Genomic DNA, 26,802 nt, shown 5'->3' on the forward strand with positions numbered 1-26,802 from the left:
ATTTGTTTTTCCAACATGTTTATTACTTTTGGTAAGGTCTCATGTTCCAATTTAAATTAAAATCACAACTCATAAGAACAGCCCCGCAGGATCAGGCCCAAGGCCCATCTAGTCCAGCATCCTGTTTCGCAGTAGCCCACCAGATGCCGCTGGAAGCCACAGGCAGGAGTTGAGGGCATGCCCTCTCTCCTGCTGTTACTCCCCCGCAACTGGTACTCAGAGGCATCCTGCCTTTGAGGCTGGAGGTGGCCTGTAGCCCTCCAACTAGTAGCAATTGATAGACCTCTCCTCCATGAAGTTATCCAACCCCTCTTAAAGCCATCCAGGTTGTTGGCTGTCACCACATCCTGTGGCAGAGAGTTCCACAAGTGGATCACGCGTTGTGTGAAACAATACTTCCATATTGCCAGGAGAGTCCATATAGACCTCCTGGCAATCAATTTCACGGAGTGACCCCTAGTGGTTCTAGTGTTATGTGAGAGGGAGAAGAATTTCTCTCTCTCCACTTTCTCCACACCATGCATGATTTTATAGACCTCTATCATGTCTACCCGCAGTCATCTTTTTTTCTATAAGAATTCCTGGCTCTAATCTCCATGTCTTACATAGGAAACTGCCATATACTGAGTCAGGCCATTGTTCTATCTAGCTCAGATTTGTCCACAGACTGGTAACTGCTCTCCAGAGTTTTAGGCAGGAGTTTGGTCCAGCCCTGCCTGGAAATACCAGGAATTGAACCTGGGACTTTGCATGCAAAGCAGATGCCCTATGACTGAGCTACAGCTCCATCCCCTATCTTCTTTGTTTTGCTCTTACTATGGTGTAGCTTAGGAGTCCACATCCAAAGTAAAGCAATATGTTTGCATGGGGGGGAAGAAGGGTGAAAATAAAGTACTTTGTCAACTCTATTACAAGGGAGCCAGGGAAGATGCTAGGCAAAAGAGGCCAGTAAGGCAGGGAGAACAGCATGATTCAAAGCACCAGGATGCCGGGTTTACCCTAGAATTTTTTAGAACAGAGTAAAGGATGTATGAGGCTGCTGTGTGCAATTTAGCCAATCAGGTGAGAGATAGATACCTCAGGTGAGGGATTTTGGATGCTTTTAAGGGTAGCAGGGTTTGCATTTCTTGAATCTCTCTATAATTCTCCTGGGTGCGCCTTTAGAATGTGCGTCCTTGCAGCCAGCCGATTGGCTGGGCAGTGGAGGTGCCTGATAGGCTGGAGGCCGGGCTGGGCCAAATGGCAGGCCTGGCCGTGGCGAGGCAGAGCAAACTACATTTAAAAACCTGTCTGTTGGGCAGGCATGCTTCTCCCACTTCTACAACATTGTGGGCAGGTGTCCTGTAGCAATTAACTCTAGGGTGGTGCCAACTTTAATCAGATGGTTGCAGCCCAGAGCAGCTGCCCTAGGACTTGTGAGAAATGCATGCGCTGGGAGAAGACGGGAGGGAAAAGAAGCCGCCAGTCGGGTGCCAAGTTTTAGAACCGAGTAAATGATAGACTCAAACATATTTGCACAATGGATTTGTCAAGTCTGGTCAAATGTTCACTCTCGCCCTTGGTTACTAGATGGCACGATAAAAAGGCAGCCATCTCTATGCAGACACTCCTGCAGTGGTCCCTCTCATTTTTTCCATCTCTGTGCGGAATGAGTTTTGTTCTGGGCGGCAGTATCAAGGCAGTGTGTGCGCATGTGCATTCAGAGTGGGGCCTTCTTGATTCAGCCTGAGCAGGATCTAAAATTAACTGAGCAGACATCCAAAAACTTGTGAGCCTGCACACGCCTTAGAGGGAACTCCTGGCTTCATGGAATGTTTTACTGTGATCAAATAGTCCTGATTTATCAGTTAACTGCCCGCCTAAACCTTATCATGTTTTCTTGAGTCATTTATCCTGTAATTTTGGGGGTTCTCCAGGCCTTCAGAAAAACACCAAGCAACACGCATTTTATCTGTAGAAGCTTGCTACTGCTTTATTTCTGCTTAGTAGTGAGAGCTGGTTCAGTTGTGCAGTCTCATTGCCTGCTTTTCCAACCCGTCTTCTGGGTTGGCATATTTTAATTTTTACAACAAAGAACACCAAGCTCCTTCTCCCTCGACACGGCATAGGAGTCTCTCTCCGCCTGGCTAGATAAAGGTGCCCATGTGACGCTGGTGAACTTCTTGCTCCTCTGCACCAGGACTGATTGCAGGTCACTGAGGGTGGGACTTGGCACCAACTGGAGGCATTGAGAGAAATACAAACACAGGACAAGAAATGCTAGGCAAGGGGGATGCAGTGCTCTGGGTCCTTTTACTGGCTGCCCTCAGGATCCAAGGTGTGATTTCTTGCCTGCAAAAAAACAAGATGTGTTACGAGGCCGAACTCGGTAGTAAAGCAGAATTTTTTGTCATTGGGTGTACTTGACAGCTAGTGTGGCGTAGCGGTTAGAGTACTGATCAGGAAGACCCAGTTTAAAATCTCTGCACAGTTGTGAAGCTAACCGGATGCCCGCAGGGCAGTCACTATCCACCTAATTTACCTCACTGGAGTGGGAAGAGTCTTATACACTGTCCTGAGCTCCTTGAAGCAAGTTCACACACCCCCATGGAGTGGAGAGCATGGCGGGGGCCAGGGGGTGGGAGACGGGTGTCAAGCAAGTGCTCTCTCATTTGTTGAAAATCTGTGCAGGATGAGTTTTGTTCTGGGTGGCAGCATCAAGGCAGTGTGTGCACATGTGCATTCAGAGTGGGCCTTCCTCATTAAACCTGGTTAAATTAATCTGAAATTAACTTAGCGGACATCAAAAAAACATGCGAGTGCACCCACATGCCTTAGATGGAACACTGGTGTCAAGTGGTGACTCTGCTTCCTCCCCACCCCCATCGGCATGGAGTAGAGGACATAAGAAACTGCCTTGTACCGAGTCAGACCGCTGGGCCATCTAGCTCAGGATTGTCTACACTGACTGGCAGTGGCTCTCCAAGGTTACAGGCAGGAGTCTTTCCCAGCCCTACTTAGAGATGCCAAGGAGGGAACCTGGGACATTCTTCCACTAAACTATGCCCCATCCCCTAAGGGGAATATCTTGCCGGGCTCACACGTAGTCTCCCATCCAACTGCAAACCAAGGTGGACCCTGCTTATCAAAGGAGACAATTCATGCTTGCTACCACAAGACCAGAACTCCTCCCTGAGGCAGGCTGGTTCCTAGAGCCAAAGAAAATGTGCTGAGGCCTGCAGTACTGTATGGGTTCAAAACGGACACCATTTTGTCGCTGCACTGCATTGAGCAGGGTGTGTTTTCCAAGTCTGGGGAACATGAATCCCAGAGTCTATTCTTTGTCCTTCAAGAAGTAGTGGAATTAGTGTTCTTCAGAGAGTAGGGGGAAGGAAAGAGGTGAGCAGGGGGCAGGCAATCCTCTCTGCAGTTCCTAGATCTGAAAGCCGCCAAGGGGTCTGCGTGCTGAGACATATAATGAGATGCAAATCTGCAGTCCTTGCTTAATGGGGTCCCCCCTGCCTTTAGTTTGTGTCTCAAAGGGACAGGAGCAGGCCTTGGCTAACGTCACAGAACTTTGGTGAAAGGCTGGCTTCCATGTCATTGGTTCTAAAGAGACGGTAGACTTTCAATGGGATGCCGTAGAACAGGCAGTACGGCATCAGGAAAGCTGGAAGGGGTGGGTGCAGGAGAGGCTAGGAAATGCAAAGATTTTTTCTCTCCATGGCCTGCAAAAATACACCTTTTTTGCTCTGCAAATCTTTAGGAACAGGAACTGGTGGAGTCTGCCACTGATGCTCTGGAGTGACCCTGGGCAACTCTTTTCTGCTTGAAACATTCTCCTGGCCACAGATCTCTGGTCAGGTTAGGCTGTGGTTAAGCTTAGATCTGGCAGCTATAACAGCACAAGTCTGGCCTTTGCCTAATAAAAAGGCTGAAATGCCACGGCTGCCCCCGGTTTCAGACCTGGCATTCTAGAAGGTCCATTCAAAACATTACAGGGCTCATCTATTGCCCTCTCTGCCCCTTACCGCCTCCTCAGTGTCTGTGCTCTCTTCTGCGCTGTCATCGACCTCCTGCAGGGTAGCGCGGCCATCTTTCGCTGTGCTCTCCTTTCTCCGCAAGAGGTCCCCTGCTGTGTATGGGGCCTCCCCACTGGCTGGAGCTTTCTTCTTGCCCTCCTTGGAACCTGTAGGATACGGGCAGCTCTGAATTAGTAGCAGCGTCATCAGGCAAACATGCTGGCCTAGCCAGCATATTGATGACATTTATAGTCCACCTTTCTTCCTCTCTAGGAATGTAGGAAGCTGCCTTGTACCAAGTCAGACCACTGGTCCATCTAGCTCAGTATTGCCTACACCTGGCCTGCTCAACTTCTCCCTGCCACCCCCTTTGTGTTTGGACTACAACTCCCATTATCCCCAGCCATAGTGGCCAATAGCCAGGGATTATGGTAATTGTAGGCCAGCATCTGTGGGAGGGCCGAAGCTGAGCAGGCCTGATCTACACTGACTGGCAGTGGCTCTCCAAGATTTCAGGCAGGAGATTCTCCGAGCCCTACCTGAAGATGCGAAGGAGTGAACCTGGGATTTTCTGCTTGCAGGTATGCAGGAGCTCTTCCACTGAGCTATGGGCCCCATCCCTTAAGGGGAATATCTTTACATGCTTACTTGGCAAAGAGGTAACTTTTAACGTGGTGATTCTCTTTATTTAGCAGGGGGAGAGCAACCGGCCCTATCCACCCCCAGCACAGTACCTCCAGTGACTGTTGCTGGTGTCTATCTTATGTTTCTTTTTAGATTGTGAGCTCTTTGGGGACAGGGAGCCATCTTATTTATTAATTATTTCTCTGTGTAAACTGCTTCGGGAACTTTTGTTGAAAAACAGTATTTAAATGGTGGTGGTGGTTGTTGCTCACATCCAGTCTCCCATCCGTACGCAAGTCAGGGCAGACCCTGCTTAGCAAAGGGGACAATTCATGCTTGTTGCTGCAAGAACAACCGTCCTCCTCAACCAGTCTCTCCCATACTGTTGAAATTCAGATTGTAAGTTTCTTGGGGCAAGGACGTTTCTGTCCCATTTATTCCACAGCACCTTCGGGCTCTATAAATAATACACTGCAATAAGAAGGCAGGATCCTTTCTTCACTCTTGTACCTGTGGGATGCTCCCGCCGTTGGTCCATCTGATCCAGACTCTCCAGCAAGCTGTCCACCTGGGCTTTGATTTGACTCAGTTCTCCTTTGATGGAGTGTAGCTCTTCCGCTCGTACTGGATGGAAAAGGATTGTGGGAACAAGTTAAGTGATGTTATTGTCCCTCTGTAGCAGAGGTCTGTGGAGCAAGGGCTGTAAGATTATGCCAGCAGCTCATTGACTCCATAACTGGAAAGCAAACTGAATAACATGCAAATGAGAGTAACAATGTCGAAACTTCTTGCTCTTAAAAATGAAAAGCAGCCTCTATTGAATGTTGCTTCGAGAGGAGAAGTGAAAAGTGCTTTGAGTGGAGGGGAAAGGGGGCCTTTGCATTCTCCTGTGGAATTTCAGGCATATGTTTAGAAGAAATATGCAGCTGGAACCTTGGGGTGAAAAAAAGATCAAGGGTGGTTGCTGCAGGAAAAGATCAAGGGTGGGTGTTTCCCTAACAGCTGTTGGGGAAAGGGTTTAGCACTCCATTCTCCCCTACTGCCATTCAAAATGGCAGCCTCCCAATATGGCTTTTCATTTTAAATAAGTCAGGGATTTGGGATAGACATATGCATACAACAGGAGGAGCTAGGCAGGAGCGTAGTTATACTTGAGCAAATGGGTTCAACGCTCCCCCGGGGGGGCAGTTCTTGCCCCACCCTCCCAGCTCCCCCCCTCCCTATTTTCTTCATTATCTCCCTCACTCTGAGGGGCCACTGGGGAGTGGGGTGAACACGGGCCCCCTTTTCCCTAGCTATGTCCCTGGAGCTAGGCACTCCAAAACTCATCCCCGGACTGGACTCTTCTCAGTACTCCACATCTTAGTTTCTGCACATCAAAGTCAATACCTCAGTCAAAAATCTCTAACCTTCCTGTTCTATCACTTGCTTATATTTAGATACTTGTCCCTGTTGTGATAACCCTTGTTTGGTTTCTCCACCATTACTGGAGCATCTCCACCCCCCCGCCATTTTAAAAAGAAGTGGCACTGCCCATCCCTCTTTCATTGTTGGAAGCTTCATTTACTCTTTTAAAAAAAGTTCACTGAATCTGAACATATGCACCTATTTGATAAGCCTTGGTTGTTGGATTATCAAATTCACCGATTTGATAATCCCTTGATTGGTCTGGAGGTGAAAGATGCAGGAGAGGGAGCTGTCAGCTGACAATCAACCCCCCCCACCCCACACGAGCTACCTGACCCAATTGAGGACTAAGAGGCAACTATGAGAACCAGAGAGAGGGTAGAGAGGTTGAGGTATTTCCAGTTCCACCTCCATTAACTTTTTCTCAGCAGCCAAGTCCACACCTTTGCATTTGTGTCTGGTGTATTCATTAAGTGCACACCTGACAAACGCCCTTGAAGATAAATTTCAGGGATGCCAAGGGGACATCACGCTGGACTGGAGTATTTTTAAAGAGTACTGCAGCTTAGGTCCATGTAATGCAGTCTTCGACTGCAGACTGTGAGACTGAAGCAATTAACTAGGGCTGCTGCCATTTAGGGTTGTGCAACACAAATTTCGCTCAGATGGTGGCTTGTGAGAACAGCAACACAATAAGGCTGCTGCTACTTTGGTCTGTCAACGTAATCGCTTTTCATATGGTGACTTATACATCAGTTCAACAGAGACATTTTATTTTGGTAGAACAGACAAGGCTCTTTCAGACCCTCCACAACCCTGACTGCTTCACAGTTTCACTGACAGCATCCTGACGCCTCCGTTACAGGACTTGCATGTTACACCAACATTATTTGTTAGTGACTGGTGACATGGTGCATACTGATCACTATGCTTTAAAAACCGATAATCTTAAAGGAACATGTTTGTATGGAAAATATGGGGGATAAATTGGATTTTTAAAAAAGAAATCTGAAGCCCAAATATTGTCCAGTTAGTTCAAGTCAACATGCAAAATTGCCATAGTACACAAATCCTAGCACATTTACATTGATCACAGTAGGACTTGTTTCCATCAGGATTACCTCCTAGTGAGCATGTTGAGGATTGCTGTCTAAATTCCCCATCTCTGCTCTTCCCTCAAGCCTCCTTCATCTGCCTTTCCCTCAGCTCAGTTCACTGCCTATTCTGCATCTTTCCATCAGCCACATTACTTCCAGCCTCCCTGCCCTGTAGCTTCTTAACTCTTGGAATCACTTTGCAGTCCTCACTCAGCAGGTCTCCAAAGGCTGGGTTCTAAGACCCCTTGCAAAGTGTTTAATCCCAAGCAAGCAGACAACTTTCCCTTCACAAGGCCAAAGGAGAGCTGGTCTTGTGGTAGCAAGTAGGACTTGTCCTCTTAGCTAAGCAGGGTCTGCCCTGGTTGCATATGAATGGGAGACTAGAAGTGTGAGCACTGCAAGATATTCCCCTTAGGGGATGGAGCCGCTCTGGGAAGAGCATCTAGGTTCCAAGTTCCCACCTTGGCAGCATCTCCAAGATAGGGCTGAGAGAGATTCCTGCCTGCAACCTTGGAGAAGCCGCTGCCAGTCCGTGAAGACAATACTGAGCTAGATAGAACAATGGTCTGACTCAGTATATGGCAGCTTCCTATGTTCTCTCAGGAAAGCTGAAAACATTCTCACCATTTAGTTAACTGAACAACTAGAAGCTTTGTGAACATTCTCTTACACCTTGCCAGCTCATTTCATCACTGTCACAGGCTTCACTCCCACACACAAAATACAACACAGGAGTGAAGTAATATATGATTTGATATGACAAGAGGCTTTAGTGCCAAATATCCTAACGGTGCCCAAGGCCAGGTAGAAGGGTACCTTGACATCAAAGGGCACCTTGACATCAAAGCCCATCTCTAAGGCCTCTGCCCTCAAACCACTTACACTTTGTACGGCCTGCCATTGAGTTGCTGCCTCTCAAACTTGTGTTAGGACTCAGGCTGGTCTTGCCCCCAGTGCCTAGATGGCTTCGCCTGGTCTTGACTGGTATATGACTGATAAGGGGAGGAATCTTCTGGTACTCATAGACCCTGCAAAAGACAGAGAGAGCAGAAGAAGGGTTCATTAGCACAATTCCCTGAAAACAGCAGCCCAGATCTCAGGAAGGGGGTCTAGAGATGCACAAAATTATTCTCAAAGTATTGAGAAAGAAGATAGGCATTGGGGAATGGGTACCAAACCCACCTGTATGGGAAATCCTCTTTGTAGAGCTCATAATCCAGGTCATAGTTGCTGCTGCAAAGGAGAGAGAATCCAGATAATACTAGCTGGGCCAGGCACAGAGCATCTGTGTCTCTAGTTCTCCCCACTCCTGCCCACCGCCACCACCGTTTTCTTACCTTCCCGCCCACCACCGTTTTCTTCCCCCACCTGCCATTGCCGTTTTCTCCCCCCTCCCCATCTTTCCCAACTCATCTGCAAACCTGTCCGCTGGTGCCACTGCTTTCCTCTCCCCCTACCAGCATCTCACTCGCGAACTCTTGCAAGAGCTGCCACGCATGGGGTTAACAATGGGGTACGCCTTAGAGAAATATATAGATAGTGTATGGTGGTTTCTTCTAGCTTGCAAGTTTTCCAAAACTGCTCTCCTTGCCACATCCCTAACTTACACTATCATGCATCAGCAGAACTTAGAATGTACAAACGAGCATGTAAAAATTGTAAATGCTGTTATGTTGTTGTTGTTGTTTTTATTCTATGCCGCTGTGCCTTCAAAATGGCCCTCACGTTGGCTTATGTTGAAACTGCAACTGTTGAGCTTCCATATATGGACCCGAAAAGTACTTTGGTCTGAATAACAGAAAACTATACAGCAGGAAAAAAATCTGATTTTTGTAATGGATTTGAATTTGGTCCTAGGTGAGCACTCTACTGCATTGCACTGCACTGAACCAAGAGGCTTAGGCCATTTTAATCCTTGCAGCAACCCTCTGAGGTAGGTTAAAGGTAAAGTGTGCCGTCAAGTCGATTTCGACTCCTGGTGCCCACAGAGCTCAGTGGTTGTTTTTGGTAGAATACAGGAGGGATTTATGCCATCTCCTGCGTAGTATGAGATGCCTTTAAGCATCTTCCTATATCGCTGCTGCCCAATATAGTACCAGCAGGGATTTGAACTGGCAACCCTCTGCTTGTTAGTCAAGCATTTCCCTGCTGCACCACTTAAGGTGACTGAGGTAGGTTAGGCCTAGAGAAAGTGACTGGCCTCAGGTGACCCAGCAAGCTACATGGCATAGTAGGGAACTGAACAAACTCTTCATTGTCAAAGTCTAGCAAACAACAGGCTTGTGGAGTCAACTCTGGGTGGTTGATGTGGTTTTTTTGGTGGTTTTTTTAACTTGAACTCCAAAACCCAGATGGAAAAAAATAATGGCTTGGGGTTAGATACAAAATGGTGGCTCAGGAGGGGGAGCCAATTCCTTATTGTACCCCATAAGTCATACACTGGGAGGGCTAAGTCCACAGTCCTTTCACTCACGTACAAATCCACTCTTGGGTTTTCTCCCAATGTTCTCCATTCAGCAGCCTAACTGAGGGGGGTGGACTTTATATTGTTCCTGTTAAGCAATTAGGAGTTAGAAACCCTTCACAGCGACTACTAGTTATTTTATGTATTCATTTAATTTATATACCGCCTGCCTGAATCCAAATGCTCCAAGCGGTTCCAGAATCCAGTTGTTTTAACTCGATTCTACAATCTAATTGTAGAATCCAAGGGAAAGAGTTGTGGGATGCAAGGACAAGGCAGTGGAGTAGAACCAGGAATATTAAGTTTAATGAAATAGATATTATGTACAGAGAGGCAAGTGCAGGCTGCTTTTCCGTGCTCTTGCTGCTGGCTGTTTGTTAGCCCCGCTGCCTCTACTCCAGGACTACAATACAAGTAACTAAAGTCCCATTCAAATGCTGGCCTGGATTAAGGAATAGATTAACCAAAGACACCACTCTAGTCCTGATGGATAAAGGTTAGCTCCATGTTCAAAGGCAAGCTGCCTCCAAATACAAGTTGTAGAGAAGCAATGGCAGGAGAGGGGGCAAAATCTCCTTTGGTCTTTATCTATAACCCCCTGCTAACTGAGCAAAGAGGCACCTTTAAAAAGTGGTGATTCTCTTTATTTAGCAGGGGGAGGGTAACTGGCCCTATCCACCCCCAGTGATGTCGCTGATGTCTATCTTATGTTTCTTTTTAGATTGTGAGCCCTTTGGGGACAGGGAGGGAACCATCTTATTTATTTACTTACTTATTTCGATGTAAACCACTTTGGGAACTTTTGTTGAAAAGCAGCATATAAATATTTTGTAGCATTCGTATCTCCTTTATTTATTTATTCTAATTTGTTTAAAAATATTTATACCCCGCCCCTCCAGTGCACTACTGCTTGGGGTGGCTCACAACAATAAGACGGAAACAATAAAAGGAATAAAATTAACTAAATTAAACAAAAAAGTCATCAGATTAAAAACCACAATCATTATTAGGTTCAAATTAAAGGTTATGTTAAAAGCTAAAAACTGAAAATTATAAAAAGCTAAAGAACCTACCAGATAACAAAAAAACAAAAACAAAAAAACAAAAAACCACCCAAAATATCCTGGTTGTATGGCTGCCCAAGGCAATCTGGTAGGCCACTGTAGGAAACAAGATGCTGGACTAGGTAGGCCTTGGGCCTGATCCAGCAAGGCATGCGCTCGCGCGCTCGCGCTCGCGCTCGCGCTCTCTCTCTCTCTCTCTCTCTCTCTTTTTAAAGGCTCTTCTAATATTCCTAACTCCTTGCTAATCCACTGCCAGTAATCTCCCAGTAGATCCGAGTCTCCTTTCCACCCACCAAAGGCAAGGGCTTCCGATGGACTCCCAAAAGTGGACACGCAGAGTGCCTTTATTTCTTGGCGGGGGTGGGTGGGTCGGGATGTGCACAGCGGTTCAAAGGCGGCGGGGGAGGGTACACTCCCCCCGCCCTCCACTTACCCCCCCCCCCGCCGACACTTAATTACCAATTAAAGCCTTTGAGGTGGCAGCATACCTCCCTGCTGCCCATTCAAATTCTGGCCTGGATTAAATGCTGGCCTGCCCACCTTGGCTGGTAGCACCGGCTGCAGGCGCCACGTATGTTGCATGCATGCACAGCAAATGGGCATGAGCACGCCAGCCCGGTACTTCCGGCCACTTCTAGCCGAGGAGGGCAACGGGGGCGGCAGGAAGGTACGCTGCCGCCCCAATAACGAGCGCCAGCAGGGGGGAAGCGGAGGGAGGGGCAAGTGCACCCTCCCCCGCCCTTAAAGAGGCACCCCCACCGCCTTCAAACCTTCGCACAGGCCCCGTGTTCGAACCTGTTCGGAGGTCCGAACAGGTCCGACACTTAATTACCATAAAAGGGCCTCTGCACAGGTGCGTGCCCATCCCTAGCGGGGGAGGGCTGGATAAATCTTCTTTAGTGAAGCATCTTATTCCATCAGGAGCGGAGCAGGCAGCCCCACTGCTCTGCTGATCTTCGGCTAGCGATTTCTGATGTTAAATTTCACGCTTGGTCACCTTGTGCCAAACTGCCTGCCCCTCGGATCCAAATGAAGAAGAAAGCTGTCAGCAAGCGCTCCTCCCTTGACAGAAGCTGGCGTGCCTATAATCAAGCATACAGTGCGCGCCAGGGGCTCAGAAGATAGGGAAAGAGTGGAAGTGGGAGGTCCAGAGAAGCGTATTTGTGCTGTGCCGGCCATGGACAGCAACGGGGTGAGTGGCTACAAAGGAGGTGCGGAGTCTTGTACCTTTTTAATATCTACACAACAGAGGAATTTCCAACCGGTGCAGCTTTTTGCAGCCCTACAGGGCAAGCAGCGCCTGCCACTTTGGTACAAAAGCGCCCGAGAATATATGGTGGTGCTTTGGTTTCCGGGGAAACGAGCTAGGCCGTGCCCCCTCCTGGACTGAGCCAATATATTCCATTTCACAGATGCCATTTCTACCCCAGCATTGCTAGCACTCCTTCCACACAGCAGATTCCACACAAGGAAAGAACACCACACAAGAAGGCCACCCCCTCACCTAGGAACACGCACAGAATAGAGGGGTGTGGGAGAGGTGGAAACCTTCGTTACAGTCCGATTTCCTTTGTGCATTCAGGTAAGGATGTTTTTGTTTTGTTTTTGGAGCTGGAAAGTGCTTGTCATCCCACAGGGGAGTACGTGGGAGCCAGGTTGCCAGACATATGCTGGGAATGTTTTGCAGAATAATTGAAATTTTTCAGCTTCGCTTCCTCCCGGAAGCCTCCCCCTCAGAGCAAATCTCTGCCGTCAATCTCCGGAGCTCACGTATCGAGGCCCAAAGGAGAAGGGTTTTGTGCAGCTTCATCAGCTTGTCCGCTCAGCAACTGAGGCAGTGAAATGTCCCTGCCGCAGCAATCCAGCTTCATCCCATAGATATTCTGAGGCAGGAGTGGCGTTTGCCAAATGTGGCTTTGGGGGCTCCTGTGTGGTTCCTATTTCTGCCATTTTCTCTACTCTGTCTCAGCCACATCACCACCACCACCTCCACCACTCCTACAACAAATATTTATACACTACTTTTCAACAGAAGTGCTCAAAGTGGTTTACAAAGAAAAATAAATAAGCAAGGTGGTTCCCAGTCCCAAAAGGGCTCACGGTCTAAAAGGAAACAAGATAAACACCACCAATAACAACTGGAAGGATGCTGAGCTGAGGTTGGATAGGGGCAGTTGTGCTCCCCCTGATAAGTGGATCACCACTTTCAAAGGTGCTTGTGGTCCACGAGGCATGAGGTGGGCTGAAGCCCTACTGGAGGTGACAAATTTGGGATAGCAAAATATGACAACTTAGGCTCTTAATACAATTGGCAGTGTATGGAGAGGACCCAGGCTGAAGGGTCCAGACATTTTGTAGTAAGAGCCCTAATCAATCACGGAATCATTGAAGAATAGTTAAGACAAATGCAGGTAAGCTCTCTTCAGGTCTTATATAATCCTGTACACAGTTACCCTGCCCACAGATGCACACTGACAAGCTCTGCCTCCAGCACCAATGTACACAGTGTACAATGCACACTGTAGCCACGCCCCATCGCCAGCACACTCTGTAGCCCCACCACCTGCCATGCTGTCCATGAGTAAAGTTCTTCCATGGTTTAAGTGAGCCGTTGGGTAGAACACTACTTGCCTGTTTTCCCTTATTTCTACACAAGTAAGAGGGCGCAGCAGGGAAATGACTTAACTTAGCAAGCCATAGGTTGCCAGTTCAAATCCCCGCTGGTATGTTTCCCAGACTATGGGAAACACACCTCTCTCAGGCAGCAGCAATACAGGAAGATGCTGAAAGGCTTCATCTCATACTGCACGGGAGGAGGCAATGGTAAACCCCTCCTGTATTCTACCAAAGACAACCACAGGGCTCTGTGGGCACTAGGAGTTGACACCGACTAGACGGCACACTTAAAAGGGCTAGAAACCCTATTATTTTATTACTTTAATGTTATTTTGTTATTAATGTTATTGTATTATTCTTGTGGGGGTCAGACCCTCTGGAGAGGGAAACCTAAGTGGTCTGGGGCAAAGAGATCTTTGATAAAGATAAAAAAGATAAGCAGTAGGCCTTTCTTGGTTGCTTACTCAGCACCTGCAAATTTGGCGGCTTCGCTCATGGCATTCCAGAAGCAAAAAAATTATTCTATTTTATTCCCTCTTTGGAAGTCAGTCCTACAATGCTTTTTTCTTGTTTCAGTGTTTATATTAAGATGTGATCCAGCCCCCACAAAAAAATTCATCTGACAGTGTTGTTCACCACTCAGGGAGTAGCAACTGAACAGCAGCTTAAAACTCTTGTAAATAAATAAGCAAACTCCAAGATAGTACTGGACATGTGTGCTGCATGTAGATTTCTTAGAGCAGTTGCTCTTCGGAGGTGCTATCTTATCCAGTGTGTGTGAGACATCGGCAACTGGAAGAAATCATACCAATTTGACTGATCTAGTATAAGGCAGTTCCTTACTGGCAATGCTGAATTCTGCAATGATGCAGTGCAGGCGTGGAACCTGTTATCTGGTATTCAATTAATCATTCTTAGAATATCAGGGCTAAATTAGGAGAGATGACAGACATGCATGATTGGATCCCCTGTCTCTTAAAATGTTTGGGAAAGCAACTGCATGGAGAGGGGTGCAGAATTTGAACTGGGACCATAGCATGAGGGGAAGTAGGGTTAATCCTTTCCCCCCTGACAGCCGTCCAGTGCAAATCACCTCTGCCTCAAGCTACTACTTGCCTTGTTTGGGGAAACTTACATGGAAGTTAAACAAATTTCTGTTATCTAAATTACAGATCTCTGTTGTCTTGTCTAACTGCACACCTTAGGCTTAAAACAACCACCACCACCAAGTTTCTAGTCCTATCTTTTGGCTAGAAAGATAGGCTGGAAATTGTGTGGAAGGAAACCTGGTGAAATTTCACAAAGCAGAGCAGAATCAGCAGGATTCCAGTGGCTGGGCGCAGGGCCATCCTAAGGTATTGCTGTCCCTGAGGCAAGGTGCCAAATTCTGCCTTGCCCGACCCCCTTGGTGGATCCAGCCCCCTTTCAAAACTGACCTTTGCAAGCTTTGAAAGTGGCACAGACGGGAGGCTCAGGGAGGAGCGAAGATTGCCCACAGCCTTCTCCTCTCTCTTTGTGCTTCTTGCAAGCTTTGCAAGGAATCTGAAAGGCACTCCTTGCAAAGCTCGTAAAGGTCAGATCGGTCTCCAAGAGCTACTCTGATGGGGGTGAGGGGAGGGGGAGAGGGTACTGGCTGCCCTGCTGGCACTCCAATAATCGGCTGCCTGAGGCAACCGCTTCACTTCACCTCATGTAAAGGCTGCCCCTGCTGGGGGGAGGTAGGCACAGCTCTTTGCCCCTCCCTATGACAAGCAGAGGCAGAAGCAACTACGCAAAATAACTGCAAACTATATGCACATTGGCTTGCATGGTTTTGGCAGGCCACAGTGTTCCGCCTTCCTTGGTGCATGATAGTTTTTAGGGTAACCTTGCTTCTGCCATATTTCCCCTTACCCCATCCTTGCCTTGTCAGGCTCCAACGGACCCAAGCATCCGGATGGGAGAGCAGCTGTGTTTCGTCAATGGCAGCAAAACAGGCAGAAAAGTGCCTGCAATGCATTAGCGATGCATTGTGGCACGAGCTCTCGTAGGCAAGAAGCTCAGTCATGAAGTAGGACATCTGATGAGGTGGCCTTTTGCTTTTGAACGTTCACGCCACAATACATTCTATTGTCTGTTTCCCCCTCCTCTTTCACAGGCTCTTTGTATGCCTTGGGAATGGCACAGCTCCTCCAGTGCTATCAGGGCCAAATCCATGCAGTGCCCAAATGGTGCTAGCAGAGGAGGAGACCTGAAAGCTGGGAGTGCTCCGCTCCCAAGATGCTTTACCCCAGACTGTAGGACAAAGGGGCCTATGGTATTTCAGAGGGATTTAAGAATGGCTCATGCCGGCTGGCAATAGCAACACCCCTCCTTTTAAAGGCACAACTGGGCGGCTCATTGGCAGCCACAAGGATTGCTGAAGCCAGGAATTTGGAGAAAGCTGCTGTGGTGCAGCGATTGTTTGCCCCTAGAAGTTATTTTGGGAGTCTTTGTTCAGTCCTTTTGTTTTCCAAGTTTCCATCTGTTGGGTCTGCGGCCGCCTCTCTTGGTTTCTCGTCCTTGCTCTTACAGGGGCACTTCGGCCTGCAAGACCATTATTCAGTGCCCGATGCCGTTTGACCCATCGAGATGCTCTTTAGGTTCCACGATCTGCTGGATCGCACTGGTTCTCACCAGTTATATCCACTCTGTAGTCTTTTACTGGCTTAACAGTCATTCCTTCTCGTGGACCATTGCATAACTGTATTTTTAGAAAAGCAGTACAAAAATAGTTTAAATAAATCCTGTACTTCAGTGAGGGAGAATAGGGATCTAGAACAAAGTACCCTCGCCGACCACGCCCAGGATGCCTTTGGAGGGAGGATTATATATTACACTGAAATAAAACCAATATGTACTGCAGGGTAGGCAATTTTCATCAATTGTAGCTAGGGATTCTGGGAGTTGCAGTTCAACAACAGCTGGAGAGCCCAAGTTGCCTTCCCCTGTTGTAGTGTATGCTCACCTCCTCAGCAAAAGCCATCGCAAGAGGTTCAGTAGGGAGGGAAGGGTCTGGTACACAGTTTATAGCCACAACAGCTAGTAGCCCACCAGAGAATCATCAGCCCTGGAGTTTACCCACTCTGTACACTCCTTAAGGGGTGGAATCCACAGTTGTTTGGTCTGTCTGGTGAAACCATAAAAATGCCTGGTTTGAAAGGCCATCCCTGGCAGAGAGCATCCGGTCTCTCCAACTCTACCTATTCCTCTGTCCAGAAACGAGGCAGAAGCACAGAACTGGGAAGGCATTCAGAATCCTTGCAAAAGGAAGCTGTTGTTACTAAACTGGTCTACCTCGGAATGACCAGATAGTAGGAAGTACCTGTGAGATACACAGGGCTGCCTTTTCTCGGATGCCTCAGCTTTTATGCTTTTTTGTGCTCTGCTAACTGAGCAAAGAGCCACTTTTTAAAGTGGTGGTTCTCTTATGTTTAGCAGGCAGAGAGCAACTGGCCCTATCCAACTCCAGCACAGCATCCCACCAGTGGCTGTTGCTGCTTTCTATCTTATGTTTCTTTTTAGCTTGCAAGCCCTTTTGGGACAGGGAGTTGCTTGCTTGCTTCCATCAAGAATTTTGGTTGAAAAGCGGTATATAAATATTTGTAGTACAGGTGGACCTCATCACAAGCAGTCCCAACATCCACAGTTTTGCGTATACCTTCGTATACACTGTTGCGGAAAAGATTAAAATCCACATATCTGCACGTTCCTGGGTGGCCGGAAATGACCTCCGAGGTCATTTCCAGCCACCATTTTGCTCAAAGAATTTTGCTCAACTTTGCTTCTTAGTTTAAAAAAAAATCCCATGATTTTTTGTGGGAAATTGGTGGAATTCAGAGTGTTGGGGGGCACTGCTGGACAGCCAGACCTTTAGAACAAAGCATGGTACTTTATTTCACTTATTTCTGCTTTTTTATTGCATTTTGCCCTTTTTTGCCTTCCAGGAACCTAACCCCCCAATTGCCATTGACATAAGGTCTCGTTATCTGCAGTTTTGTTATCCATGGAGACTGGCGGGAACAGAACCCCTGCGGATAATGAGGCACACCTGCAATAATTTTAGCACAACCTGACATTCAAAAATGAAAAAAGCTGCAAGTTTCCTTTTTCTCTCAGTGCCAGGAAATGCTGGATTTCTGCACATCCAGCTGCTTTTAAAGGCCCAGGAGCAAGGTCAGTAGTACAAATATCGGGAGCCTTACCAACACCTATCTAGTCTCCCCTTCCCTGATCTTTCCATGAGGTTTTCCTGGAGCAGGTTTTTGGATCCAAATTCCCCATCCCTCATCCTGCCTGGTCATTTCACTTCCTGCAGAGCTTTAGTGTCCCTCTGCCCTGTCCTAAGCCCTGGTCCTGATTCTATAGGACACCTGATCTTGTAAATGTTATTTATGTCATAGCTAGGCTTTGACACAGAGAGATTAGACCGTGATTATTATTAGCTAATTACTCCCGAATTCCACCAAAGTATGCGGAGATGGAGGGAAATGCCTTTTGCTTCCTCTCCTCTCCCCTGCCTTTGCCTTCCTGACTATCCAGCTGCAGCCAAACAATTTTCATTGCCAACCAAATAAATATATAAATGCATTAAAGCCCCGATTAATCTCAGAGCTCTAATTTGCTTTCTTGGCAACACAGCAAGCCCCTGTGAGGGCCAAAGAGGAAGAAGCAAAGAAGGCCACAGCCAGATCTTTACAAGAGCAAGGAAAATGAGACACTCCTGTAAAAAAAAAACACCCCAACAAAAAACCCTCAGGATTGTTCCTTGCTTCACCCTGCATTGTTGCTGAAGGGTTAACATTTTGCACAGAAAGAAAGTGGAGTCTGCAGGAGGGGCAAGAACTTCCTCAGTTTGGATTCCCATGGTAAATGGACAATACCTTTTTCCTTACTAAAGGTAAAGTGTGCCGTCAAGTCGATTTCGACTCCTGGCACCCACAGAGCACAGTGAGTTTCTTTGGTAGAATGCAGGAGGGGTTTACCATTGCCTTCTCCCGCGCAGTATGAGATGATGCCTTTCAGCATCTTCCTATATTGCTGCAGCCCGATATAGTACCAGTGGGGATTTGAACTGACAACCTTCTGCTTGTTAGTCAAGCATTTCCCTGCTGCACCACTTAAGGTACAAGTATTTAATTCCCCACCTGATATGGAGGATGCTTCCTTTGCTTCCCTGTTTCAGTCATTTTAAAAGCACACGCATTTGCACCATTTTGCCAGAGCATCTAAAAAGGACCATAAAAATGTCAGGTGCAAAAGTGGGAATTCAGTGGGGCCAACAATATCCTTGTGTGGGGGGGGGGAGTGTGGAATGATGAGTGAAGGACTGCCTTGTCATTACACAGGATTGCCAAACTGGCTCTGCTCCTATGCTTTAACTGGGATTTGGCATACAGGAAATTGGCCATGTTTTTCATCACTTTATTTTCATACCAGTAAAGGCTTTGGGTGCTAAATCTGCATCTCAGAACTGTTGTTAAAGGCCCAGGAACAGGAAATAAGCTTGTTGGCTTGTTTTTCTAAAATGTATTTTTAAATGTCTTATTCCACCGTTCCACTACCTTAGTCCTCAACGTGGCTTACAATAAAAACACTCTAGATTGTCACAAACAAATTGATAAAAACAAACAAAACCAGCAGGCAAACAGCAGTATAAATTATAAATAAGGAACAGTTTCTCTTGATAAACTTCAGCTGCTATGAAAAGTGTGGGCAAGAAGGATGGATTTAGCCTGACACCTAAAAGATAGTAAATTAAAAACCAGGTCAGTGCCTAAGAAGGGAGTTCCACAACCAGGGAGCCACAGCAGAAAAGGCCATGTCACCAGCAGCCAATTCCCTAATCTTTCATCATAAGAAGAGTCCTGCTGGATCAGGATTACCTCTGGGAAGCTCATCAGGAGGAGATGAAGGTAATACCTGTCTCTTGCTGTTGCTCCCCAGCAGAGCTGGCTCCAGATTGGGATGTGTGAGCGCTTACATGCGTGAGCACTGTAACATCTTCCCCTTAGGGGATGGGGCTGCTCTGGGAAGAGCACCTGCAGGTTCCAAGTTCCCTCCCTGGCAGCATCTCCAAGATAGGGCTGAGAGAGATTCCTGCCTACAACCTTGGAGAAGCCGCTGCCAGTCTGTGAAGACAATACTGAGCTAGATAGACCAATGGTCTGACTCAGTATATGGCAGCTTCCTATGTTCAGGTTTGAGGAGGCCTTTGGCATATGGTGCCTTCCAAAGCCCCTCTCTTCCCTTAGTGGGCCCCCTCCCTGAACCTCTGCAGGTGACAGGTGGATGGAGGTTCTCCTTGCTGCCACCTCTGGTAGCAGCAGGCCAATAGTAACAGCAGCAGCATCAGCATCCCAACAGCATGGATGAGAACACCAGTGTTCAACTGTCCACTGGGGGCATCAGCAATTGGATACCCCAGGGCATTTGTCCCCTGGCAACTGACCTAGGATGTCATACGGCTGTCATACGCTGTCCTGTTCGCCAGCATACTACTTCTGAACCTGGAGATAGCATATGGTCTTCAAGACTGGCAGCCACTGATAGACTTCTCTTCATGGATTGGTACAATACCCTTTTAAAGACATCTAGACGCACAGCCATCACACACACCTTGTGGCAGTAAATCCTGTAAATTAATCGCAAGCTACTTTTTTCTGCCCTGAACCTCCTGTTAGTCAGTTTCACTGAATCAGACACACAGACACACACACAGAGACACACTCCCGGTTCTAGTGTTATGAGAGGGGGAGAAAAGCTTCTCTCCGTTCACCTTCTCCATACAATGTATAAATTTTATTTGAAGGTGTGGCATCTCAAGAAAGGCCCAAAATGTAGATTTTAATTGAAGGGCACATTCAGAGTATATAGAAGCCAGCTCTCCTTCTGCTATCCTCTTTGATTCCAGACTATTTAGAGTTTTAAAGCACTTAATTCAGCATTTATAGTATTTATTGAAGTCAACAAGAGCACCTTGAACTGTGCCTGGAAACAACCTGGGAGCCAGTACAATGCAGACTTGTGAGTATTGGTGGGTTATGTTCCCCAGGGCAAGTTGCAGCTAACAATCTGACTGCCGTACTTTAGACCCGCTGAAGTTTCCAGACTTCAAGGTTTTCAGCGGTGGTCCCCTACATAACACATGGCAATATCACACATTGGTGAAGAGGCCATAGTAGCTCAGTGGCAGAGTGTCTGCACTGCATGCAGAAGGCTCCAGGTTCCATCCCTGGCAGCATCTTCAGGCTGGGCTTGGTGACCTCTGGACTGCCTTGATAAAAGGCAGCTTCTGATGCAATAATCAAGCCTGGGTATTCCTAGTGTATGAATCGCTGTGGCCAGATCACCTCTTTCCAGTGCTGTGGATGCCACCTGCATGTCCGTCAGCAAACCTTGATCTAAAAACATCCCAAGCAGAGTACTTGGTCACCATGGGGGAACATAGGAAACCGCCTTAGGGAGACTATTAGTTCATCTAGCTCAGCAGCGTCCACTCTGAGTGGCAGAAACTCTCAAAAACTTCAGGCCAGAGTCTCTCCCAGCCCTACCCGGAGATGCTGCCAGGGATTGAATATGGGACCTTCTGCATGCAAGCAGATGCTCTGCCATTGATCTACAGCCCCATCCCCTAAGGGAGATATCTGACAGTGCTCATATGTAGTCATACATCCAAATGTAAAACAGGACAGACCATACTTAGCAAAGGATGCTTGCTATCGCGAGACCAGGTCTCCCCAAGGGAGCGCAATCTTGTCCAGTACTGGTCAAATACCACCTTCATGGTCTGGTAGACCAGACTCTGCTGGTAACTAGAGATGTATGCTCAGAACGTTCTGCCTCAAAACAGGCCATTTTGAGTGTTCTGAGCTCGGAACGGAAGAGTCCGTTTTGAGTTAGAATGTTCTGAGTTTTCCCGAGCACCATTTTGGATTCCAAAATCGTGCTCTTCTGGCCTCTGCACATGCGCGGCAGCCATTTGTATGGTCAACAACACAACGCAAGTGGCTGCCACATGTGCAGAGAGGCCAGAAGAGTGCCATTTTGGAATCCAAGATGGTGCTCAGGACGTTCCGAGTCGGAACAACTGGCTCAACCAATTGTTCTGATGGAAAGTTCTGGGGATTTAGCATTCCATTCCAAACTCAGAACAGAACACTAAATCTTTTTTGTGCACATGTTTCATGCTACTGGCAAACCAAGCTCTAGGAAAAACTCTTCCCATAGGAATTGGATTCCTATCATTGCTCCTGGCTCTGTTTTTGTGGCTTTGATAGCTATCCGCTGCAAAGAAATAAAGGAGAAGCTTTTCCCACCACTTACCCCCATGCCAGGAAAGGCTACACCCACTACATTTCTGTGTCTGGCATAGGAAGGCATAGGAGCTGGATCAGAAGAAAAAGAGAGCACCTCTAAGAGGGACTGCTTTGTTATTTCCATTAGCTTATGACTATATGCACAGATGAGGCAGTGAAATGAAGCCGTAACTCAATGGCAGCACATCTGCTTTGCATGCAGAAGGTCCCAGGTTCAATCCCTGGAAGCAGCTCCAAATAGGGCTGGGACAATACTGAGCTAGATGGACAAATAATGTGACTTGGTAAGCAGGTTCCTATGTTCCTATGGAAAAAATAGAGCACTATAAGTGTACATTATATATTATAAATTCATTTAAAATCATAGAGATTGGAGTTTCAGTGGGAGGCAATGCTGAGAATGCTCGAGGATCCCATACCTCTTCGCAGAACTATAATGCCAAGATTTTTCAGGAAGATGCCATGGCAGTTACGGTGTGTATGAGCTTAACAGGCTCATACACACACTCAAAAATTTCCTGATATAATTGTTAGCCTACTTTCCACATGGAAAGTACCCTTATGAGATTGCCTTGCTCTCTCTCTCTCTCTCTCTCTCTGTGTGTGTGTGTGTGTGTGTGTGTGTGTGTGTGTGTCCCCGTCCGTCCCACTAATAATTTTGCAATGCCTGCACCAATCTGCACCAAATTTGGTATAGATGTTGTGCCATACAGGGACACCTGAACGGTGTGGTTTGTGATGACATCATGCATCCCAATCCAAGATGGCAGCTACACCGAATGTAAGCAGATTAGTTTTTACCAGAACTGCTTATTTATTAAATTTAGATCCCATCTTTCTTCCACCATGGAACTAAAGATAGTATACTATCTTTATATCTCACTTCTACGTCCACTTAGGCACTGACCAGACCAAGATCTCTTTAGCTTCAGCAAGATGGCTAACCATATGCAGGATGGTGCTGTAGTTCAATGGTAGAGCATCTGCTTTACGACCAGAGGGGCCCAGGTTCCATCCCTGGCAGCATCTCCAGGTAGGGCCCCGTCTGATACTCTGGAGAGCTGTTGCCTGTCACGAGTAGACCACTGGTCTTCACTATTTTTCATGTGGAGGCACTTGGGCAAAAAACCTTCAATACGAGAACCAGTGTTCCCTCTAACAGGGATTCCCAGATGTTGTTGATTATAACTCCCAGAATCCCCAGCAGCAACAGCCTTTGCTTGGGGATTATGGGACTTGTAGTCGCAACATCTGGGAATCCTTGTTAGAGGGAACACTGATGAGAACCATTTCCCACTGTGCTGACCTCTGGACCGTACTGTGCTTTTCTCAGTGTTGGCAGGGCCCTTTTAAGAGGAGACAGAACCCTCTTGTACAAGCTGTAGGAGGAAAGTGCTGGGGAGGGCTACACACCTTCCAAGACGACCCAGGGACACAAGAGAGCTCAGTTTCCCTTAAAGGATCTCCCACCTCCCAGCACTGGGCAAAGATCAGCACTGCCCAGAGGGCATGGTCACTTCCACATGGTGCCAGGGGGTGGGACTGTGCAAAGTGTTCGGCTTTGGCTGAAGCTTCGCACTAGCCAAATTGCCAGGAAGCCACACACTGAAGAGCGCTGATGAGGGCTGCCACTGGCCACGGGCCACACACTGAAGAGCGCTGGAGTAGACAACCCTGAGCTGGGTGGATGGTGTCTGACTTAGTACAAGGCAGCTTCCTCAGTACCTACGTGACCTCAGCTGAGACTGTGCCTGGGTACCTTCACTACCATTGGAAGCAGCAGTGGAGAGGGAACCCAGAAACTGGATGTTCTGGGCCCAGACCAGCTCTCTTACTTCTACAGTTTGTTGGCTGCACCTGTCCTGTATATTGGCAGGTTGCCTGCTAACTAAGCAAAGAGGCACCTTTTAAAAGCGGGGATTCTCTTACTGAGCAGGGGGAGAGCAACTGGCCCTATCCATCCCCAGCACAGCATCCCTCCAGTGCTGGTGTCTGCCTTACGTTTCTTTTTTAGATTGTTAGCCCTTTGCGGGACAGGGAGCCATTTTATTTATTAATTTATATCTAGGTTAACCGCTTTGGGAACTTTTGTTGAAAAGTGGTCAATAAATATTCTTCCTTGTCATCGTCACACACTTCTGACTTGCTGACCTGTCCTATCCGATCAAAAGGCCAGGCTAACTCACAGCCAGGAAGATCTGGCTGTCCTAACTCCCTCCTCTCCTAACTCTGAATAGATTCTTCTTCCTTCCCTGGCCCAGTGAACATCCACAGCAGAGCACCTCCAGCTACAAGGAATGGACCCAGTCCCGTTCAGCACCCCCCAATAAGAATCGTAGGTGTGGGCCAGGACTCACGGATACAGGCCTCTGCCATGCTGCCTCTTCTGACCAGGCCTGGTATGGCTCAGCTTAGGTTCTCGGGCCATATCCAGATCTAGGGGAAAGAGAAGACGTGACAATGAGAGAGAAGCAGCAGAACACAAGGGCAAAGCAAAGGTGAGCAGGAACATGGGAGGAAAGGCCGGGTGCAGAAGGCGAGGGAACTCTCACTCTGGATGGTGCTCTGTGAAGCTGGGAGGAGAGCTGGTCTCGTGGCAGCAAGTATGAATTGTCTCCTTTGCTAAGCATGGTCCACTTTGGTTTGCATTTGGGTGGGAGACTACCTGCGAGCTCTGCAAGATATTCCACTTAGGGGATGGGGGCATTGCTCAGTGGAAGAGCATCTGCAAAGGGTCCCAGGTTCACTCCCTGAGATCTCTGGTTAGGGCTGGGAGAGTCTAGTGCCTGCAGCCTTGGAGAGCTGCTGCTAGTCAGAGTAGACAATACTGAACTAGATGGACCAATGGTCTCACTCGGTAAAAGGCAGCTTCCGATGTTTGTATGTTCCTAAATGGACAGAGTGATCTCACAAAAGTTCAAAGCCCATTTAAGAGATCATCTAGAACTCTGCATCTTCACAGGTATACATGCATTCATCTCAAGCTCATTTAAGGTCAGGGCAGGTTTCCATACCCTGGAGATGGAAACCGAGATGCATAGCAGCACTGGCATAAGCTGTGCCAAAGGGGAAGTGAGGGGATGCCCACCCAGAAAACCTGCCTGGTCCAAGCTTCCATTTTTGTTCTAAAAGGCAGATCATGAAGGTTTCCTATTGTTGTTCTCTGTTCAAAGGTGGGGGGGTGGAGTCTTGCATTTTAGCACTATCCAAAGCGTAAACTAAATGATCACGTTCTTAAATTAGAGTGTTAATTAAGGCCGCAGTTCTAAATATACTTGCTGGTATCTTCTGTTTAGGATTAGAGCAGTAATGTGAAATATAGAGAGGTTTCTGCATGGGGAGGTTTAATGTATGGAACAAAAGTCCCCTTGCCCTTGCACATCTAATCCCCCCCCCGCCCCTTCCTTTCATGAAGTACTTGGTTCCACATGAATTGTTGATGTAAGATTCTGGTCTGCTTGAGACAATCTCAGGAGGTGCACAGCAATTTCTGCTGCTGTTGTAGATACCAAATTCTCCCATCATTTCTGCTACTGGGTGTGCTGTTGGGCTGAGCATTTAAGATGAGAAGGCACACATGGCAATCTGGAGGACTTACCCGAGGCTGTCCAGCAAATAAGTGTCGGAGTCACAAACGGAACCTCGGTGGTCCTAAGCCCCACTGTGCATGGCAAGAGCTAGCTTTTCATCTACATTCAGTCCTAAGGACTCTTTCTTTGACAGAGCAAGGCTCGTATTTCTACCTTCCCCAGAATAAAAGAGGCAGATGCTTGGTTCTAAGCCAAGGCCCACCAATGGCTGAGTGAACGGAGCAGTGACTGCTCTGGACTCCAGCATCCTCGCCGCTCAGCATACTGTGCCTCTTACCATGCTGAGGTTTCCAACCTGAACCTCGGCGATGATGATCCCTTCCTGCTGAGACCTGGCAGCCCAGGATGCAGACCTCTGCCACCCCAGCTGCCTTCGCCGCCTCTGGGGCTGCTCCCTGGCAACGAGACCTTGGCCACGCTCATTGCCTCTCCGTTCCAACTTTCTTTCACCGAGAGTTGGCTATTTTTCTGCACAAAAAGGCCCCGCTTTGTTTCCAGGCGAGAAACAAAGCCCTCTCGCCTCCAAGCAAAATGCAATAAAAATACATATATTTGGGGGGGAGCCGGGAAACACGTCATCAAGTACAGGACACAAGGGAGCAATGGAGGAGGAGGGGTGGGTGGGCAGTTGGTAAGGGGGTGGGGGACACACACACCAGACTTTTTCTCCCCCCCCTCTCCCCTGTGGCAGCATCTCTGCCACCTTTCCTTGGGGCGAAAGGCTAGAGAACCATGCACACACACACACACGCCTACACAATGGGGATGGGATCATGGAGGGGCAGCCAGTACTCACATCTCCAGCCCCCTTCTCTGCTGCCAAAAAGTGTCATGCCACCCGAGAGAGAGTGGCGGGGCCTGATGCCGGGCTCCGAATCCTTGCTGCCCCGCGCCCGGGCGATCTCCCCCCGACCAGCAGCAGCAGCAGCACACAACAAGGTTTCCAGCCGCTCTGCCTCTTTGCTAGAGAATGGACCCCGAGTCTGAATGCTGTACCAGAGGAATGTACCATCTGGCCTTGAGAACGGGGGGGTGGGGTGGAGAGAAGGAGGAGGAGGGAAAAGGCGAAGCGAACCATCTCGGCCACACGGGCAGGGGTGCGTGGAGTATGAATAGCCAAGTATTTCCGTAGTGATGATCTCAGTAGCGCTGGCTCAAAGGAGGAGGGCTTAGGCGGGAGGTTGGGAGTGGACGGCGGGCTGCGTTGTTTTCCGAGGGAGGAGGAGGAGGAGGAGGGGAGAAGCCCGAACTCGGAAAGGTGCTGAGAAAGTGGTGGCACCAATTTAAAATAAAAATACAAGGGGCAAAATGCACGGGGGCGGCGGCGGCGGGGGAGTTTTGTCGCTCATCATAATCATTACAGAAATACTAATAGAACTCCTTTGCAATGCAGGCACAGATTTCTGCAAGACAAACAACCGCGTATTTTACTTTAACTCTTCCACCCCCAAATATTTTCTCCGAAGAATAAACGGAGACCTAGAAGGTGCAGCTGCTGTGCTGGTTCTGCTGCAATCCTGGAAAAAGTCTCTGGAAAGGGCTCTGGAGAGGCTCTTCTCTAGTGACAGTGTGTGGCCGTGCTGTGCTTGGACAGTCCAGTGCC

At 47.9% G+C, this 26,802-nt stretch overlaps 2 protein-coding genes and 1 non-coding gene across 5 annotated transcripts in view; 2 read left to right on the plus strand and 1 right to left on the minus strand.

Annotated features, from left to right (window-relative positions):
- Window positions 1–1,945: 1,945 nt before the first annotated feature.
- On the minus strand, window positions 1,946–26,206 carry LOC128334345 (heterogeneous nuclear ribonucleoprotein C-like). 2 transcript variants are annotated; one of them, XM_053271061.1, is made up of 7 exons: window positions 25,996–26,204; window positions 23,967–24,045; window positions 8,312–8,362; window positions 8,012–8,157; window positions 5,136–5,249; window positions 4,011–4,168; window positions 1,946–2,331 (listed from the first exon to the last, which is right to left on the minus strand). In XM_053271061.1, the coding sequence occupies exons 1-7, from the start codon at window positions 26,030–26,032 to the stop codon at window positions 2,293–2,295; spliced, it is 624 nt and encodes a 207-aa protein (XP_053127036.1). In that variant the 5' UTR covers window positions 26,033–26,204; the 3' UTR covers window positions 1,946–2,292. The 2 variants fall into 2 exon arrangements, with proteins under 2 accessions (XP_053127036.1, XP_053127037.1); XM_053271062.1 differs by lacking the exon at window positions 8,312–8,362 and having other exon boundaries at window positions 25,996–26,206.
- SLC7A10 (solute carrier family 7 member 10) overlaps window positions 11,548–26,802 on the plus strand; it is a 90,933-nt gene continuing 75,678 nt past the window's right edge. Inside the window, exons 1-2 of one of the 2 annotated variants that reach the window (XM_053271057.1) lie at window positions 11,548–12,239; window positions 17,239–17,467. In XM_053271057.1, the coding sequence (XP_053127032.1) occupies window positions 17,377–17,467 (91 nt within the window). In that variant the 5' untranslated portion in view covers window positions 11,548–12,239; window positions 17,239–17,376. The remainder of the gene's footprint in view (window positions 12,240–17,238; window positions 17,468–26,802) is intronic. The other variant, XM_053271058.1, reaches the window with a different exon arrangement.
- On the plus strand, window positions 22,567–22,638 carry TRNAV-UAC (transfer RNA valine (anticodon UAC)). Its single transcript has one exon. It is a non-coding gene; the product is annotated as a tRNA-Val (tRNA).

The sequence above is a fragment of the Hemicordylus capensis genome, chromosome 9 (genome assembly GCF_027244095.1).
Source record: "Hemicordylus capensis ecotype Gifberg chromosome 9, rHemCap1.1.pri, whole genome shotgun sequence".
Taxonomy (NCBI): domain Eukaryota; kingdom Metazoa; phylum Chordata; class Lepidosauria; order Squamata; family Cordylidae; genus Hemicordylus; species Hemicordylus capensis.

What these genes read in the sequence shown, in the direction of transcription:
- LOC128334345 (XM_053271061.1), bottom strand. Translation starts at nt 26,032, where the DNA reads ATGACACTTTTTGGCAGCAGAGAAGGGGGCTGGAGAT. An exon ending in CAGAGAAGGGGGCTGGAGAT is followed by an intron (nt 24,046 to 25,995) that starts GTGAGTACTGGC and finishes TCTTTCCCCTAG; the next exon opens with ATCTGGATATGGCCCGAGAA. An exon ending in GCACAGACACTGAGGAGGCG is followed by an intron (nt 2,332 to 4,010) that starts GTAAGGGGCAGA and finishes GTTTTTTTGCAG; the next exon opens with GCAAGAAATCACACCTTGGA.